This window comes from Oryzias latipes, chromosome 18, assembly GCF_002234675.1.
Source record: "Oryzias latipes chromosome 18, ASM223467v1".
NCBI lineage: Eukaryota > Metazoa > Chordata > Actinopteri > Beloniformes > Adrianichthyidae > Oryzias > Oryzias latipes.
Genome location: NC_019876.2, coordinates 30,063,646 through 30,078,523, shown reverse-complemented (window position 1 = coordinate 30,078,523; position 14,878 = coordinate 30,063,646). Strand labels below are relative to the sequence as shown.

The window sequence follows — 14,878 nt, the reverse complement described above, 5'->3', positions numbered from 1 at the left end:
GGACTCAGAGGACATCTGCTTATCAGATGCTGATGGAGTCCAGTCTGTCTTGTGTTGGCTTTTAGCAACAAACAGAAAATCACACTAGTCCTGATATTACTGGATGGAGAATGACTCCAGATGTGAAGCAGCTGCTGATAATGCTGGTTGCTGAACAAATCACGGCTGTTGCAAAAGCACCACCTAGTGGCAAAGCAGCTGAACAGCAGCGGGCCTCATCATTTATGATCCAAATAAAAAAACTGTTCTGTGTAAAACAGCGGTTGGTTTTCTTATTATTTATAGAAATGCTTAGTAGCTGTATTATAAGTATTATCAGTAGTACTAATACTATTATGACAACGTTTACTGATCCATTCTGTGTTATAAGCTGATATTCATCCTTCATTGAAGAAGAGTGATAAAGTTTTCCTCCACAAGTGTTTGCTTATACTTATAATATAAAATACTTTCTTCTAATGATTCCATCAAAGCCTGGCCGCAGCGTGATTTCCAGACAGCTCAGGGTTCACATGCTGCAGGAGGGAGGCTTTTATTCTGAAAATCTAGAAGCGAGCTCTCGGTTGCGGACATTGAGAAAGGGAACCTTTATTTATTCATTTATTTTACATTGAATTATAAGGTTGACAACAACAAAAGCACAAAAAATATACAAAAAAATGGGAGTAAATGTGAGTTAAATTGTGTAACTGTGGAAATGTTAGTCAAAAAGAGGAAGTGACGTAATGTCTGCGCATGCGTGGACAGATCGGGTAGTGACAGCGGCATCGGTCAGCAAACAGCTGTAGTTACGTCCGGCTCTGCACTGACACGTAAGTTTGTGGGATCAGACCCGCGTCCAGCCGCAGACTCTGGACTCTTCCACTGGCGGAACTGCGGCGTTTGACCGGCAGGTTTGGGCGGGAATTGGAGCAGCGAGCTAAGCTAGCTAGCCTGCTGTCACGGTTCCCCGCTCATGATTAACTTAACCGGTTTAGGCTGACTCATCATCATGTTTCTGCTCTTTAACCCGAGGCTCTCGCAGATGTTCTGGTTCTGGGTTTGAACGCAGAAGTTTGCTCACAGCTGAAGTCGTGACATTTGGGTTCGGGCCATTTCTGTCATTTGTTGCATTTTATATGCATTTATTTGACATTTTAGTACTAGTTGTAGAATTATAGTAATGTACAAATCTGACCGTGATTTGGTCTTTTATCCGTTTGTGGATCAGAGTCTGATGCACATCAGTGGGATTCTTACTAGTGACCAAAGTCTGCAGCCGTTCAGGAAGTGCAGCCAAATCCTCAGAAGGTGAACTTTGACACAGATGTTGGCCTCTTTCAAAGAACTCTGTTGTAAGCAGAGACGTGGGGATTAGTCAGGCTGCAGATATTCAGATAAGAACAGTGAAATGTGGGTCAGAGTTCAGCGTCACAGAGGGAAGGCGGGTCTTTCTGGACCCTGGAGGCGGGTCTTTCTGGACCCTGGAGGCTTTCTGACTCTGTGCTGGTTTGGTCAGCAGGTTCAGTGCAGGTTCAAGGCTTCTAACCAACATTCCTGTCTTTAGGTTTCCACAGAAACTAAAGATAACAGCGAATATGAAGAACCCTTTCCAACATTTGGTGGAATCTCTCAGCCCCACTGACCCACAGCAGCAGTTTTTCAACCTGTCGAAGCTGACAGACCCCAGATACGGTAACGTCTGCCATCTGAGCGTCACACTCCTGGTCAGCATGTGGTCTCAGCAGCGTTTTCCCGGTTCTGTGCCCCTCAGACCGCCTGCCGTTCTCCATCCGCGTGCTGCTGGAGTCCGCCGTCAGGAACTGCGACGGGTTTCTGGTGAAGCGCTCGGACGTGGAGAACATCCTGAACTGGAAGCAGACGCAGACTCAGACTGTGGAGGTTCCCTTCAGACCGGCCCGGGTCATCCTTCAAGACTTCACGTACGTTTGTCCCCCCCCCCCCGTCCGTGCATGTTCCTCGCTCTCTAGCCCCCCTGAGGAGGTTCCCTCCAGTCCCTCTTTTCGGGTTTTCCTGTTCTGTGTCTCATGGAAAGAAATCCCAGAATGGGAGGAAACTCGGTTTAATTCGTCTTAAAGCAGGCGTTAAATCCCTGCAGAGATCTGCAGGTACAGGTGTGTCCCAGGTGTCCGCTCTGACCGGCCGTGTGTCTGAACGCTCCTCCCTGCAGCGGCGTTCCCGCCGTGGTGGACTTCGCCGCCATGCGCGACGCAGTCATGAAGCTGGGCGGCGATCCAGAAAGGATCAACCCCGTTTGCCCCGCAGACCTCGTCATCGATCATTCCATCCAAGTGGACTTCAACAGGAAGTGAGAGCGGACGCACCATCTGGCGCCCCGCCCAGCGAGGCGGCGTCAGTCAGCAGATCTTCTCTTTTCATCCGTCTTTAGGTCCGACAGCCTTCAGAAGAACCAGGACTTGGAGTTTGACCGCAACAAAGAGAGATTCCAGTTTTTGAAAGTAGGACTTTGCACGGTGTGAGCGGTGTCCAGAATGTTCCTTCACCCCCCCTCCCCTCCTCTGTCCTCTGCAGTGGGGCTCCAAAGCCTTCAAGAACATGCGGATCATCCCTCCTGGTTCTGGAATCGTTCACCAGGTCAACCTGGAGTATTTGGCTCGGGTGGTGTTCCACCACGACGGCTTCCTGTACCCCGACAGTCTGGTGGGCACCGACTCCCACACCACCATGATTGATGGCCTGGGTGTTCTCGGCTGGGGTAGGGCTCAGGCGTTTCACGTACTTCCTGTTGGCTCCTGGGGCCGCAGAACCGCGTGGTGTCAGCAGGACGCCGCTCTCAAAACCCCCTCTATGGCTTTACTCTTTCAAGCTGCCTATGAATTCCATTTTCAGGAGAAAACCAGGAAGTTTGACACAAATGAAGCTAAAGTTTGTCTAGATTCAGAGGCATTTCTGCCATCAGATCCAAAACTTTATCCAAAGCTTAGAAAAGTCCAAAACACGTCTCACAATCACAGTTTCCATTAAATCCATTAAATTGTGTGAATAAACACAAAACAAATCAACGCTATAAGTCATCCAGAAACACGGATGAGACCAATAAATGATTGACAGCAGATAAATCCACGTTTCTGCCACAGCGCTAACGTCATCATCATCTGTCAAAGGAGACGTCGCCGTCTTCTTCAGACCGTGAAGCGGCGAGCTCCGTACATGTGGGAGGGGCTACGGATGAAGCTGTTTTTGGTAAATGGTGGTTGGTGATTTTCCAGAGGAGCTGTGGATCCAACAATTGAGACGCTGTGGGACGTCTGGTGGCGCCCGCTGTGCAGCGCCAAGGCCGCCAGTTCCTACCAAGGAGTGCATCAGTTGTTGGTCACATGACTCATTTGATTCCAAAAGAGTTTCCATTGCAGTTTTGTCAAATATGTCCATCATGATGCGCGTCTAAAACCTCCTCCTCCAAGAACAAACACCATCTTTTTAAATCAATATGAGATTTTTATGAACTTCATAATTTCAAACAACAACTTTAGCTGTGATGATGAAACTGCGTGGATGACTCAGCTGTTGTTCAGGAAATCAGGGTTCAATTCCCTGTGAGCTTCATCCAGGGGGGGTCCTTGAGTCTAAGTCTGGGTCTCTCCAGCCCAGTTAAGTACATAAAAATCCCCAGTGGGAACCAGTGAAATCTGATTGGCTGTGGCGACCCTGACAGGAAGTCCCAGAAGTGTTTGTGTCTGGCAGACGGACCTTTTGGACTGATTGACGCGTTGAGTCCTCGTCCTCGTCCTGAACTAGCAGGATGTAACTCTCCTCTGCCTGCAGGCGTCGGTGGGATTGAGGCAGAGGCCGTCATGCTGGGACAGCCAATCAGCATGGTTCTCCCAGAGGTGGTGGGGTACAAGCTGCACGGCGTCCCGGACAAGTTCATCACCTCCACTGACATCGTCCTCACGGTCACCAAGGTAGTCGCAGCGCTGTGCAGCGCCGTCCGTCCGTCCGTCCGTCCGTCCTCCCCCAGCCTCTCTGATGATGCAGCCTCTGTCCTGCAGCACCTTCGACAGGTGGGCGTGGTGGGGAAGTTTGTGGAGTTCTTCGGCCCCGGCGTCGCCCAGCTGTCCATCGCTGACCGAGCCACCATCGCCAACATGTGTCCAGAGTACGGCGCCACGGCGGCGTTCTTCCCCGTGGACGCCGTCAGCGTTCAGTACCTGGAGCAGACGGGTGAGCTGAGCTTCTGCAGCTTTTTGACGCAGAGTTTTAGACTTTTCCCTCCATAGTTTCTTGTGTTTGGCCTCAGGGCGAGAGGCGCAGCAGCTGGCCTACATCACGGAGTACCTGAAGGCCGTGGCCATGTTCAGAGACTACGAGGATGCGGCCCAGGATCCAGACTTCACTCATGTGAGGCTACAACACAAACCTTTATGCTTCACCTGTAAGACGTGGCACAGCGCTCACATTTCCAGCACTGACCCTGAAGCTGACAAGACGGTATGCTGGGAACGTGCTAGAGGAGAGGGAAGATGTGAAACGTTCGGTTACGGCTGAAACATGAACAGGAATGCTTCTATCCAGCACTAGTCCAGGTTTATCCTTTTCAGTCGGCGCTGAAGTCTGGTTCCTGTTTCAGGTCATTTTTCTGCGTAGCCTTTGATACCAACAGACAAAAGATGGATGTAGATGTACTTCCTGTTGCCTGTCCATGGTCTGAGCGGGACTCTGTCCTCTCTCCTCTCAGGTGGTGGAGTTGGATCTCAGCACCGTGGTTCCGTGCTGCAGCGGTCCCAAACGGCCTCAGGACCGAATTCCCGTCTCCGAAATGAAGACAGACTTTGAGAGCTGCCTGGGAGCAAAGGTACACGTCCTCGCCGACCCCAAACTGCGTCCTCCCCCATGACCAGTGCTGAGGCGTTCATCCAGCCGTCTTCCTAAAGAACTCTGCTTCCATCTGCAGCAGGGATTCAAGGGTTTCCAGGTCGCTCCTGAACGCCACAGCGCCGCCGTCCCCTTCCACTTCAGCGGGAATGAATACACGCTGAGCCACGGCTCTGTGGTCATCGCCGCCATCACCAGCTGCACCAACACCAGCAACCCGTCCGTCATGCTGGGAGCAGGTGGCCACACTCGCTGACGATGGGGGGAAGTGCTCTGTGGTCATTGGGTTGAGCGTCCGACCTGTGATTTCAGGACTTCTGGCTAAGAAAGCCGTGGAACACGGACTGAGCGTGAAGCCGTACATCAAAACCAGTCTGTCGCCCGGCAGCGGCGTGGTGACCTACTACCTGAAGGAGAGCGGCGTCATGGACTACCTGTCCCAGCTGGGGTGCGGTGCTTTCAGGGACGAGGGTCTTCATGGTGAGCCAGCGGAGGAAGAAGCAGAATGAGGTGTTTATTAACCCAGAACTCTGTGCTGTTCCTGCTAGCTTTGAAGTGGTCGGCTACGGTTGCATGACGTGCATCGGCAACAGCGGGCCGCTGCCAGAAGCGGTGGTAGAGGCCATAACCCAGGTACCAACAGTCTGTCCCCGTCTCCCGTAGCTGGACCTTGGTTGCCTGTGAGGTGCTGATGCTGGTCTGTGCTTCAGGGGGACCTGGTGGCCGCCGGCATCCTGTCAGGGAACAGGAACTTTGAGGGCCGGGTCCATCCCAACACCAGGGCCAACTACCTGGCTTCTCCGCCGCTGGTCATCGCTTATGCGATTGCCGGCACCGTGAGGATCGACTTTGAGACGGAGCCCATCGGTGAGGGGGCCGGTCCAAACCCGCGTCGCAGTCCCGGCTCCAGGGTTTAGCGCTGTGAGCGTGCACTGCCATGGCGGTCATGCATCGTTTCATTTTCCACAGCCACCAACTGTGACGGTAAAGACGTCTACCTGAGGGACATCTGGCCCACGCGGGAGGAGATCCAGGCCGTGGAAAAAGAGTTTGTCATTCCGTCCATGTTCAGAGAAGTCTACCAGAAGATCGAGGTAACCGCTGGCAGCTTCTAACAGAGACGAGTTGATGAGGATCATGGATCTGCATGTTTGTGTTTGCAGAAAGTGAACGAACGCTGGAACGCTCTGGAGGCTCCCTCTGACAAGCTGTACACCTGGGATCCCAAGTCCACTTACATCAAGTCTCCACCGTTCTTTGAGGGTTTGGTAAAGATGTTTCTAAAACTTCTCATGTTCTCCCAGAAAGATATTTTTGAAAATCTGCATCACATGTGGCGATGAGGAAGCTGAATAAAACAGCAGGAAGCCAGTGTGTGCTGATGGTGATGATGGTGATGATGGTGATGATGGTGCTGATGGTGACGATGGTGATGATGGTGCTGATGGTGATGATGGTGCTGATGGTGACGATGGTGACGATGGTGATGATGGTGATGATGGTGACGATGGTGATGATGGTGATGATGGTGCTGATGGTGATGGTGATGATGGTGATGATGGTGACGATGGTGATGATGGTGATGATGGTGCTGATGGTGATGGTGGTGATGGTGATGATGGTGCTGATGGTGCTGATGGTGCTGATGGTGATGGTGATGATGGTGACGATGGTGCAGATGGTGATGATGGTGCTGATGGTGATGATGGTGCAGATGGTGTAGATGGTCATGATGGTGACGATGGTGCTGATGGTGATGATGGTGACGATGGTGCTGATGGTGCTGATGGTGACGATGGTGATGATGGTGATGATGTTGATGATGGTGATGATGGTGACGATGGTGATGATGGTGATGATGGTGACGATGGTGATGATGGTGATGATGGTGCTGATGGTGATGATGGTGCAGATGGTGCAGATGGTGTAGATGGTCATGATGGTGACGATGGTGCTGATGGTGATGATGGTGACGATGGTGCTGATGGTGATGATGGTGATGATGGTGATGATGGTGCTGATGGTGACGATGGTGACGATGGTGCTGATGGTGCTGATGGTGACGATGGTGATGATGGTGATGATGGTGATGATGGTGATGATGGTGCTGATGGTGACGATGGTGACGATGGTGCTGATGGTGCTGATGGTGATGATGGTGCTGATGGTGACGATGGTGACGATGGTGACGATGGTGACGATGGTGCTGATGGTGACGATGGTGACGATGGTGCTGATGGTGATGATGGTGACGATGGTGATGATGGTGCTGATGGTGACGATGGTGCTGATGGTGCTGATGGTGACGATGGTGATGATGGTGATGATGTTGATGATGGTGATGATGGTGCTGATGGTGCTGATGGTGATGATGGTGCTGATGGTGATGATGGTGATGATGGTGATGATGGTGCTGATGGTGCTGATGGTGCTGATGGTGCTGATGGTGCTGATGGTGATGATGGTGATGATGGTGACGATGGTGACGATGTTGATGATGTTGATGATGGTGATGATGGTGATGATGGTGCTGATGGTGATGATGGTGATGATGGTGATGATGGTGATGATGGTGTTGCTACCACATTACAACCACAACTCCTCCCATCAGACCCTGAAGCTGCAGCCCCCCCGCTCCATAAAGGATGCGTACGTGCTGCTCAACCTGGGAGACTCGGTCACCACCGATCACATCTCTCCTGCCGGAAACATCGCCAGGAACAGTTCGGCAGCTCGTTACCTGGCAGACCGAGGGTAAATGTGCCGTCTCTTTCTGTGCACACACTTGTGTGAGTCCTGCGGCGCTAAAGAACAGAATTAGAATTCCTGCTATTCTTCTTCTTTTCTTCTCCTCTGTTTCTCCAGTTTGACTCCTCGAGACTACAACTCGTACGGCTCGCGGCGAGGAAACGACGCCGTCATGGCCAGAGGGACGTTCGCAAACATCCGCCTCTTCAACAAGTTCCTGGGCAAGCAGGCGCCGCAGACCGTCCACCTGCCGAGCGGAGAAACGGTCAGACTGCTGCCGCCGCTCTCTCTCTTTGTCCCGTCGCTCGCCGTCTCTTTGCTTTTTACCTTTCTGTGGAATCAGCCGTCTAAAAACATACGTGTTCGATGCTGGACTGGTCAGGCTTACGTTACTGGTGGCGGAGGGCCGTGTCGCACAGCCACTACGCACGTTTTCCACGTATGAATGTCGGTCTTCCGTGATCTGTGTGTGATCTACGTCATCCGTACGTGTTTTTTGTGTTCATCAATGTGCTCAGATGAATGTTGAGGGTTTCAGCTTTTTACAGGATGAAAACCACTGATGTGTAACTTTTAGATCATGTATACGGCGCACAGATCACGTTCAGATGACATCATTGATGCATGAATCACTGATGAATTACAGATAAACATCACAATAATCACACGCTTCATGTTCTACGTTGGTTTACGTGTTCTTAGCGTGTTTATTCCTACTTTACCATGGTCTGAGTGAATACTTGATTCTGATTGGCTGCTGGGTGTGCATTAAAAAGTGTTAACCGCACGCCCCAAAAACATGTTCCGGTCACATAGCTTAAATGTTCTGAATCACGGCGCCGGCTTCTTTCAAACAAACGTTAGCTTCATCATCTGGACAAAAACAAGCGGTTGAACACATCGTGATCATCAGCATAGATATCGTTTTCCTTTGCCGCTGCACTCGAGGTCGGCGCCGGCTGAGCCGGTAATGTGACAACGCGCCGCACCACCTACCAAATAGACCGCTTTTTGTGAAAAAAATGAATCCAAACTGAAAAAATAACTAGGATAAAGGACTAAAACTGGATTAAATATTTATTTCTTTTATTAGTGACCGTGGTATAAACGGGGTACTGGCCTTTAAAGTGTGCATTATCAGAAAGTAACGCACCGACGGTTAATTCTGCGAAGTGCATTAACTTCTGCATTAATTACTTCTTCTGTGGTTTTAACGTGGTTCATTCCTGATACATCTGTGAACATAAAGACCCCCGTATGTCACTTTTTCCAGGTATGACCAGTTCTCCAAATGTACGTGGTGTCTGTGGGACTCGACCTTTGTCCTCATGCTGATGTCAGCAGAGTGCTGTGTCTCTCATTCTAACTTTCTCTCTTCAGCCGCTCCGTGTAAAGTCCACTTCCTCTGTTTCTGCAGCTGGACGTGTTCGATGCTGCAGAGAGGTACCGGCAGTCCGGTGAGCCGCTGCTGGTTCTGGCGGGGAAAGAGTACGGCTCCGGGAGCTCCAGAGACTGGGCGGCCAAAGGCCCGTTCCTGCTGGTGAGAAGACGTTCTGTGGGAGATGTCGCTCAGACTCTACCGGCAGAGTTTCACGGGTTTTCTCTGACTCTCTGCCAGGGCATCAAGGCGGTTCTGGCTGAGAGCTATGAGAGGATCCACCGCAGCAACCTGGTGGGGATGGGAGTCATCCCCCTGGAGTATCTGCCAGGAGACTCAGCGGACAGCCTGGGCCTGACGGGCCGGGAGCGCTACAGCATCAGCATCCCAGAGCCGCTCACGCCCAGGATGCTGGCGGATGTGAAGGTGGGTTTGGCGGTCTCACGGGTGCTAATGTGAAGAGGCGGTCTCACCAGCTTCTCCTGCCCTCACAGCTGGACTCTGGGAAAACCTTCCAAGTGCGAATGAGGTTTGACACCGACGTGGAGCTGACCTACTTCCACCACGGAGGAATCCTCAACTACATGATCCGCAAGATGTCAGCAAACTAAAGCCGGCTTTCTGACGGAAACAGCTGACAGAACCACGGCCCAGAAGATTGAATCATTTTCCATAACCGCTGCAAACATAGGAAACGGTCTCTGAGCGGCAACACAGATGACCGTCTGTCCAGATCAGAACTACAACTGAAGAAGGTTTAGTTGTATAACTGAATCCTTTTCATGAGGTTAAACAGGAAGTCCTCGTCTCACCTGCAGGTGGGAGGAATGTCCTTCCTGATGCAGGTAAACGCCGCGTCCCACAGCCTCTACGTACGTTTGGATGTAAACTGGTCAGACGTGAATCATAAGTGAGAAAGTTGTGGTCTTTAGGTGAAATGTTCACAGATGTATCAGGAATGAACCACGTTAAAACCACAGAAGAAGTAGGAATAAACACGCTAAGAACACGTAAACCAACGTAGAACATGAAGCGTGTGATTATTGTGATGTTTATCTGTAATTCATCAGTGATTCATGCATCAATGATGTCATCTGAACGTGATCTGTGCGCCGTATACGTGATCTAAAAGTTACACATCAGTGGTTCATGCATGAAAAGTCTGTTAGACAAACGTGGAACGCTCCTGGAAAGACACACATTTCTGGAGGAATCTCACAAAAATGACATAGATCACGCATGGATCACGGATGACCAACATTTCATACGTGGAACACGTGCGTAGTGGCTGTGAGACACGACCTTTAGGGTGACCTTGTCAGTCTGTTTCTCTGTCAACACTTCAGTTCCAGGACATTGCCTCATGGCTGACGGGGGACCAGCAGCAGGCGGACCACCTGAACTCTGGTGTCCATGGAGTTGAATGGACCTCTGAAAGTGCACTTCTCATTCCAGTGGGCTGTTCCACGCCCCCCAGTACCCCCCCAGTACCCCCCCAGTACCTCTGACTGTCATGTTGATGCCTGGACCAACTTATAAAGCTGTTTTTTGTCTTACTGCAGCCAGAAAACGTAACAAAAGCTGATCTGCTGTGGGGTCCAATTAGACTCGGTTTAGAATAAAGGAAAAACCAGATTATACCTTTGAAACATGTATTGTAAACTTACAAGAAATATTAATAACTTGAAAAAAAAATGTACATTTAAAACTTGAATAAAAATAAAACTGTGACCAAATAATAAAAAAATGAACATTTTTTTTTCTACTTGTTTCATCATTTCTCCCTCTTTGCTTTCAGCTTTCAAGTTTTCACCCCTGAACTCATCCTATTACTCCGTGGGGGCGGGGCTTTGAGCTCATTTACTTACTTACTTCCACTTTCGGCTTCTCCCATCAGGGGTCGCCACAGCGAACAAGTCGCATGGTAAATTTGGCAATGTTTTACGCCGGATGCCCTTCCTGACGCAACCTTCTCAAACCGGACTTGGAACCGGCAGAGGTAGAGAAGGGAACAGGGAGCAGCCCGGAGTCGAACCCTGGTTTCACGGACGGAAGGCGCTGCAAGCCAGCACGAGCTAAACTGTATAGCTCATTGTATAGCCCAAAATCACCTCAACAGTCGTCTCGATGGGCTTTGTGCAGATAAATGTAGTGTAAAACATCAAATCAAAGGATCATGAACACAATTCAATAAAGATCGTCGGTTGGCTTTGGGTACAGACGTGGATTGGTTGTAGTGCAGGCAGGATCTGGAGGTCCCTTGAAAATGTTCGTGTGGTTGCAGTGAGATCAGATCATGCCTTTAAGTGTGTGTGGTGCTGGAGTCATGTCAGGTCAAAGATGGGTTAAAATGCAGACAGGAAACACATTAAGTTAAATAATCTCTGAATACTAACTAGTCTGATAATAATCCAGTCCACAGAGGAATGTTTTCAGTCTAGCTTTGAATGTAGAAACTGAGTCGGCCTCTCTTATATGAGCTGGGAGTTTATTCCATAAGACAGGGGCTTGGTGGCTAAACGCTCTACCTCCAACCGTACTTTTACCAATTCTAGGAACCACAAGCAGTCCTGCATTTAGTGAGTGAAGTGTTCTGATTGGATGGTAAGGGACTATGAGGTCCTTAATATAGGACGGGGCCATTCCATGTAAGGCCTTATAGGTTAACAGGAGGATCTTGAACTTGATTCTGGAATCAACTGGGATCCAGTGAAGTGAAACTAACAGAGGAGTGATGTGATCTCTTCTGCTAGTTCCTGCTAACAATCTAGCTGCTGCATTCTGAACAAGCTGGAGACTTCTTAAGGAACTCTTAGGACACGCTGCTAACAAGGAGTTACAGTAATCCAGCCTCGACGGAACAAATGCATGGATGAGTTTTTCAGCATCACTCTTAGAAAGTAGATTTCTGATCTTAGCAATATTCCGCAGGTGGAAAAAACAGGTTTTTCATTTTCTACACTTTTTTTTCTCGTTTAAATTCTCAAAGTTCAAACCTTCATGGAAAAAGAGTTCAGTATTAGAACAAAAACAAGAATCTAATCACGATGAAGATTTGCGTTACGTTGGCTAGCTGCACGTGCAGAAGAGATTGATTGACAAGCTCAAAAAGCACAAAGTCGCGCTGAAAATAATCAACCAATGAGGGAGAGCGGGAAAAGTTCAATGACTACGTCAAAGTGGAGGGGCACAGGCCGCGACATAAAAGAACGCCGTTCTGAAGGAGAACACCATGAGCTCTTTGGGAAACATGGGAAATCATGAGCTCAAAGCCCCGCCCCCACATATAAATAAGAACAATGAGATCAAAGCCCCGCCCCCGCGTATAAATAGGATCTGCTCAGCAGCGAAAACTGAGAACGGAAAGTATGGAGCCCGTGTCCTGACATCAAAAAATTAAAATATATCTTGTTTCCACAGATTAATATCTCGTTCGGACGAAATACTATTCCATTCCCACAAGATACTTACCCAACATGCTTTTCGTGATGCATCTTGGGGTATTGGCCACAGTCATGTTTGCAATGCTAGGAGCTAAAAGCTAAGTCCGGTAGGCGAAGCAGCTAGCTAAATCTTATGATATTTTTCTGATTTTCATCGAGACAATAATAGATCGACCATTCTTGCTTTTATTTTTACCCCTTTTGAAAGCTCACAGAGACACGGAAGTAGCGGCAGAAAGCGGCTTTTGCAGCAAGATGACGGACAGCGTACCAGGATGATCCTGTGAGTGAACGTGAATACCGATGGATGCTTTTGTGCTTTTTAAAATAAATAAATCTGTTCACCATGGCAGTGCAGAAAGACAGCACATAGTGCACCGCAGCATAAACAGCCACGGTATTTTACACCTGACTGTTCTTTTCTTTCTTCTTAAATCTTTTTTTTCATAAATGGGGCAAATACTTATGTTATTATATTAGTTTAAGTTAATGGACACGTCCCCCTTATATATATATACACATTTTCTTTTCTTTTCATAGACCATATTAAAGTTCATTTTATGTTCAGGCAAGCTGATCCATCTTGATTATGTTTTTATATCTGGAAGTGCAGCCAGAGTACGGTATTTCTGTTGGACATAAGTCACAGGAGGAAGGTTTGGGGAGCTCCGCTTCTTCCTACTAACGTTAATGTGGGTGTTATTGAGAAAGTGGCAGAGAGTTATGTATCACGTGAGCCCTACAAAGGAGCTGGAGTTGCAGCAGTTGCAAGATTTTTGTTTCTCTTTCACGTTTTGAGATTTTTTTTCCTTTCTTTTTCTTTTCACCTCATCACCAGCAAACCTAATGTGTATATTTGGTTTTATAACTTGAATGAACAGGGTCATACCTAAGATGAACACACACAAAAAAAAATGTCAGGAGTAAATTCCATTAAATTCTGCTTGTTCAATGTAAAAGGCATTCATCATCCTATTAAGCGCAAAAAGATCTTGAGCTCCCTAAAAAAAAGAAAAAGTTCAGATAGCTTTCCTGCAGGAAACACATTTAGTGGACAAGGAACATATGAAGCTGAAGAGGGATTGGGTAGGCCAAGCACATTACTCCTCCTTCTCCTCCAACAGCAGGGGAGTCGCTGTTCTGATACATAAATCTGTTCCCTTTGTACTGGAGACCTGTAAGAAAGATCCAGAGGGCAGATATATATCGCTACATGGAACCATTCAGGATGTACATTTAACCATGATGAACATATATGCACCAAGTCCACCACTGTCTTCTTTTTGGACAAAAATTGCATCAGAACTTGCAGAATATAAATGTGGTCTGACACTGTTGGGGGGAGATTTTAACTGCGTTTTAGACAACAATCTAGACAGATCACCAATACCCACTGACGGGCGATGCAACTTGGGGGCCACACTGGCCAAAATGTTGGAAGAGCTTAATTTGGTGGATGCATGGAAGTCCATTAATCCTTCTTCCAAAGATTTCACATTCTATTCCAATCCACACAATTCATATTCTCGGATTGATCTTTTCTTCTTACCACCTGAGTCTTTGGGACACGTAAATACATGTGAAATAGGTTCTATTAACTTAAGCGACCACGCCCCAGTCTATTTAGACTTGAACATAAAAGAAACCACACCCACAACAACGAGGTGGCGTTTTCCATCACATATTATCATTGACAAAGACTACAAGAAAAGGATGGAAGAAGAGTTAAAATTATATTTTGATGAAAACGATAATAGTGACACCAATCCTGAATTTTTATGGGAGGCAGCAAAGGCTTATATCCGTGGATCCACCATTTCATATATAGCAAATAGAAAGAAAAAATTGTTGCTGGAACAAAATCAGCTGGAAAAAGACTTAAAGGCAGCAGAGATGGCACACAAATCTAACCCTACAAAAAATAATTTGATTAAAGCACAAGCAGTTAGAGCAGCTCTGAACTCTGTCCTCAACGAGAAAGCCTCTAGATCACTGTTTTCTCCAAAACAGCGTTTATATGAATACGGCAACAAACCTAGTAAATATTTAGCACGTATACTTAATCAGAAAGACACTCAAAACACCATTGGGGCAATCAGAGACTCTAAAGGAACAAGACACTATGACAGACACAGTATTAGCTCTGTTTTTGTCTCCTTTTACAAGTCCCTGTACAAATCAGAGAACGTAAGCACTAAGGAAGACATGGATAGATACTTTTCACAAATTAAACGGCCAACATTATCAGAAGAGCAACAGGAGATCCTAGGAAGACCTATTGAAGAAAAAGAAATTTTTAAGGCCATCTCACTGATGCACAGTGGAAAATCTCCTGGTCCAGATGGATTCCCTGTGGAATGGTTCAAAGCTTTTAAGGACAGGATTGTTCCCTATCTGCTCAGAACATATAATTACAGCTTCAACACAGCCCATCGCTTGCCAGAAACAATGACACAGGCAAATATCTGTCTGA

General features: G+C 48.0%; 1 protein-coding gene across 2 annotated transcripts; it reads left to right on the top strand.

The window, feature by feature from the left end:
• Positions 1 to 722: 722 nt before the first annotated feature.
• Positions 723 to 10,718, top strand: aco1 (aconitase 1). Of its 2 annotated transcripts, none has more exons than XM_004086764.4 (21): positions 723 to 812; positions 1,547 to 1,674; positions 1,754 to 1,922; positions 2,171 to 2,308; positions 2,390 to 2,459; positions 2,533 to 2,716; positions 3,787 to 3,926; positions 4,014 to 4,185; positions 4,262 to 4,362; positions 4,700 to 4,816; positions 4,916 to 5,075; positions 5,149 to 5,284; positions 5,385 to 5,469; positions 5,547 to 5,703; positions 5,806 to 5,930; positions 6,000 to 6,104; positions 7,448 to 7,590; positions 7,702 to 7,849; positions 9,002 to 9,124; positions 9,203 to 9,388; positions 9,457 to 10,718. In XM_004086764.4, the coding sequence occupies exons 2-21, from the start codon at positions 1,578 to 1,580 to the stop codon at positions 9,571 to 9,573; spliced, it is 2,673 nt and encodes an 890-aa protein (XP_004086812.1). In that variant the 5' UTR covers positions 723 to 812; positions 1,547 to 1,577; the 3' UTR covers positions 9,574 to 10,718. The 2 variants fall into 2 exon arrangements, with proteins under 2 accessions (XP_004086812.1, XP_020557619.1); XM_020701960.2 differs by lacking the exon at positions 723 to 812 and adding an exon at positions 858 to 1,290.
• The last annotated feature ends 4,160 nt before the right edge of the window (positions 10,719 to 14,878 follow it).

Coding starts and splice junctions, on each gene's coding strand:
- aco1 (XM_020701960.2), top strand. CDS start 1,163: ATGTACAAATCTGACCGTGATTTGGTCTTTTATCCGTTTGTGGATCAG. Junction 2,717..3,786: donor CCTGGGTGTTCTCGGCTGGG/GTAGGGCTCAGG, acceptor CTCTGCCTGCAG/GCGTCGGTGGGATTGAGGCA. Junction 7,591..7,701: donor CGTTACCTGGCAGACCGAGG/GTAAATGTGCCG, acceptor CTGTTTCTCCAG/TTTGACTCCTCGAGACTACA.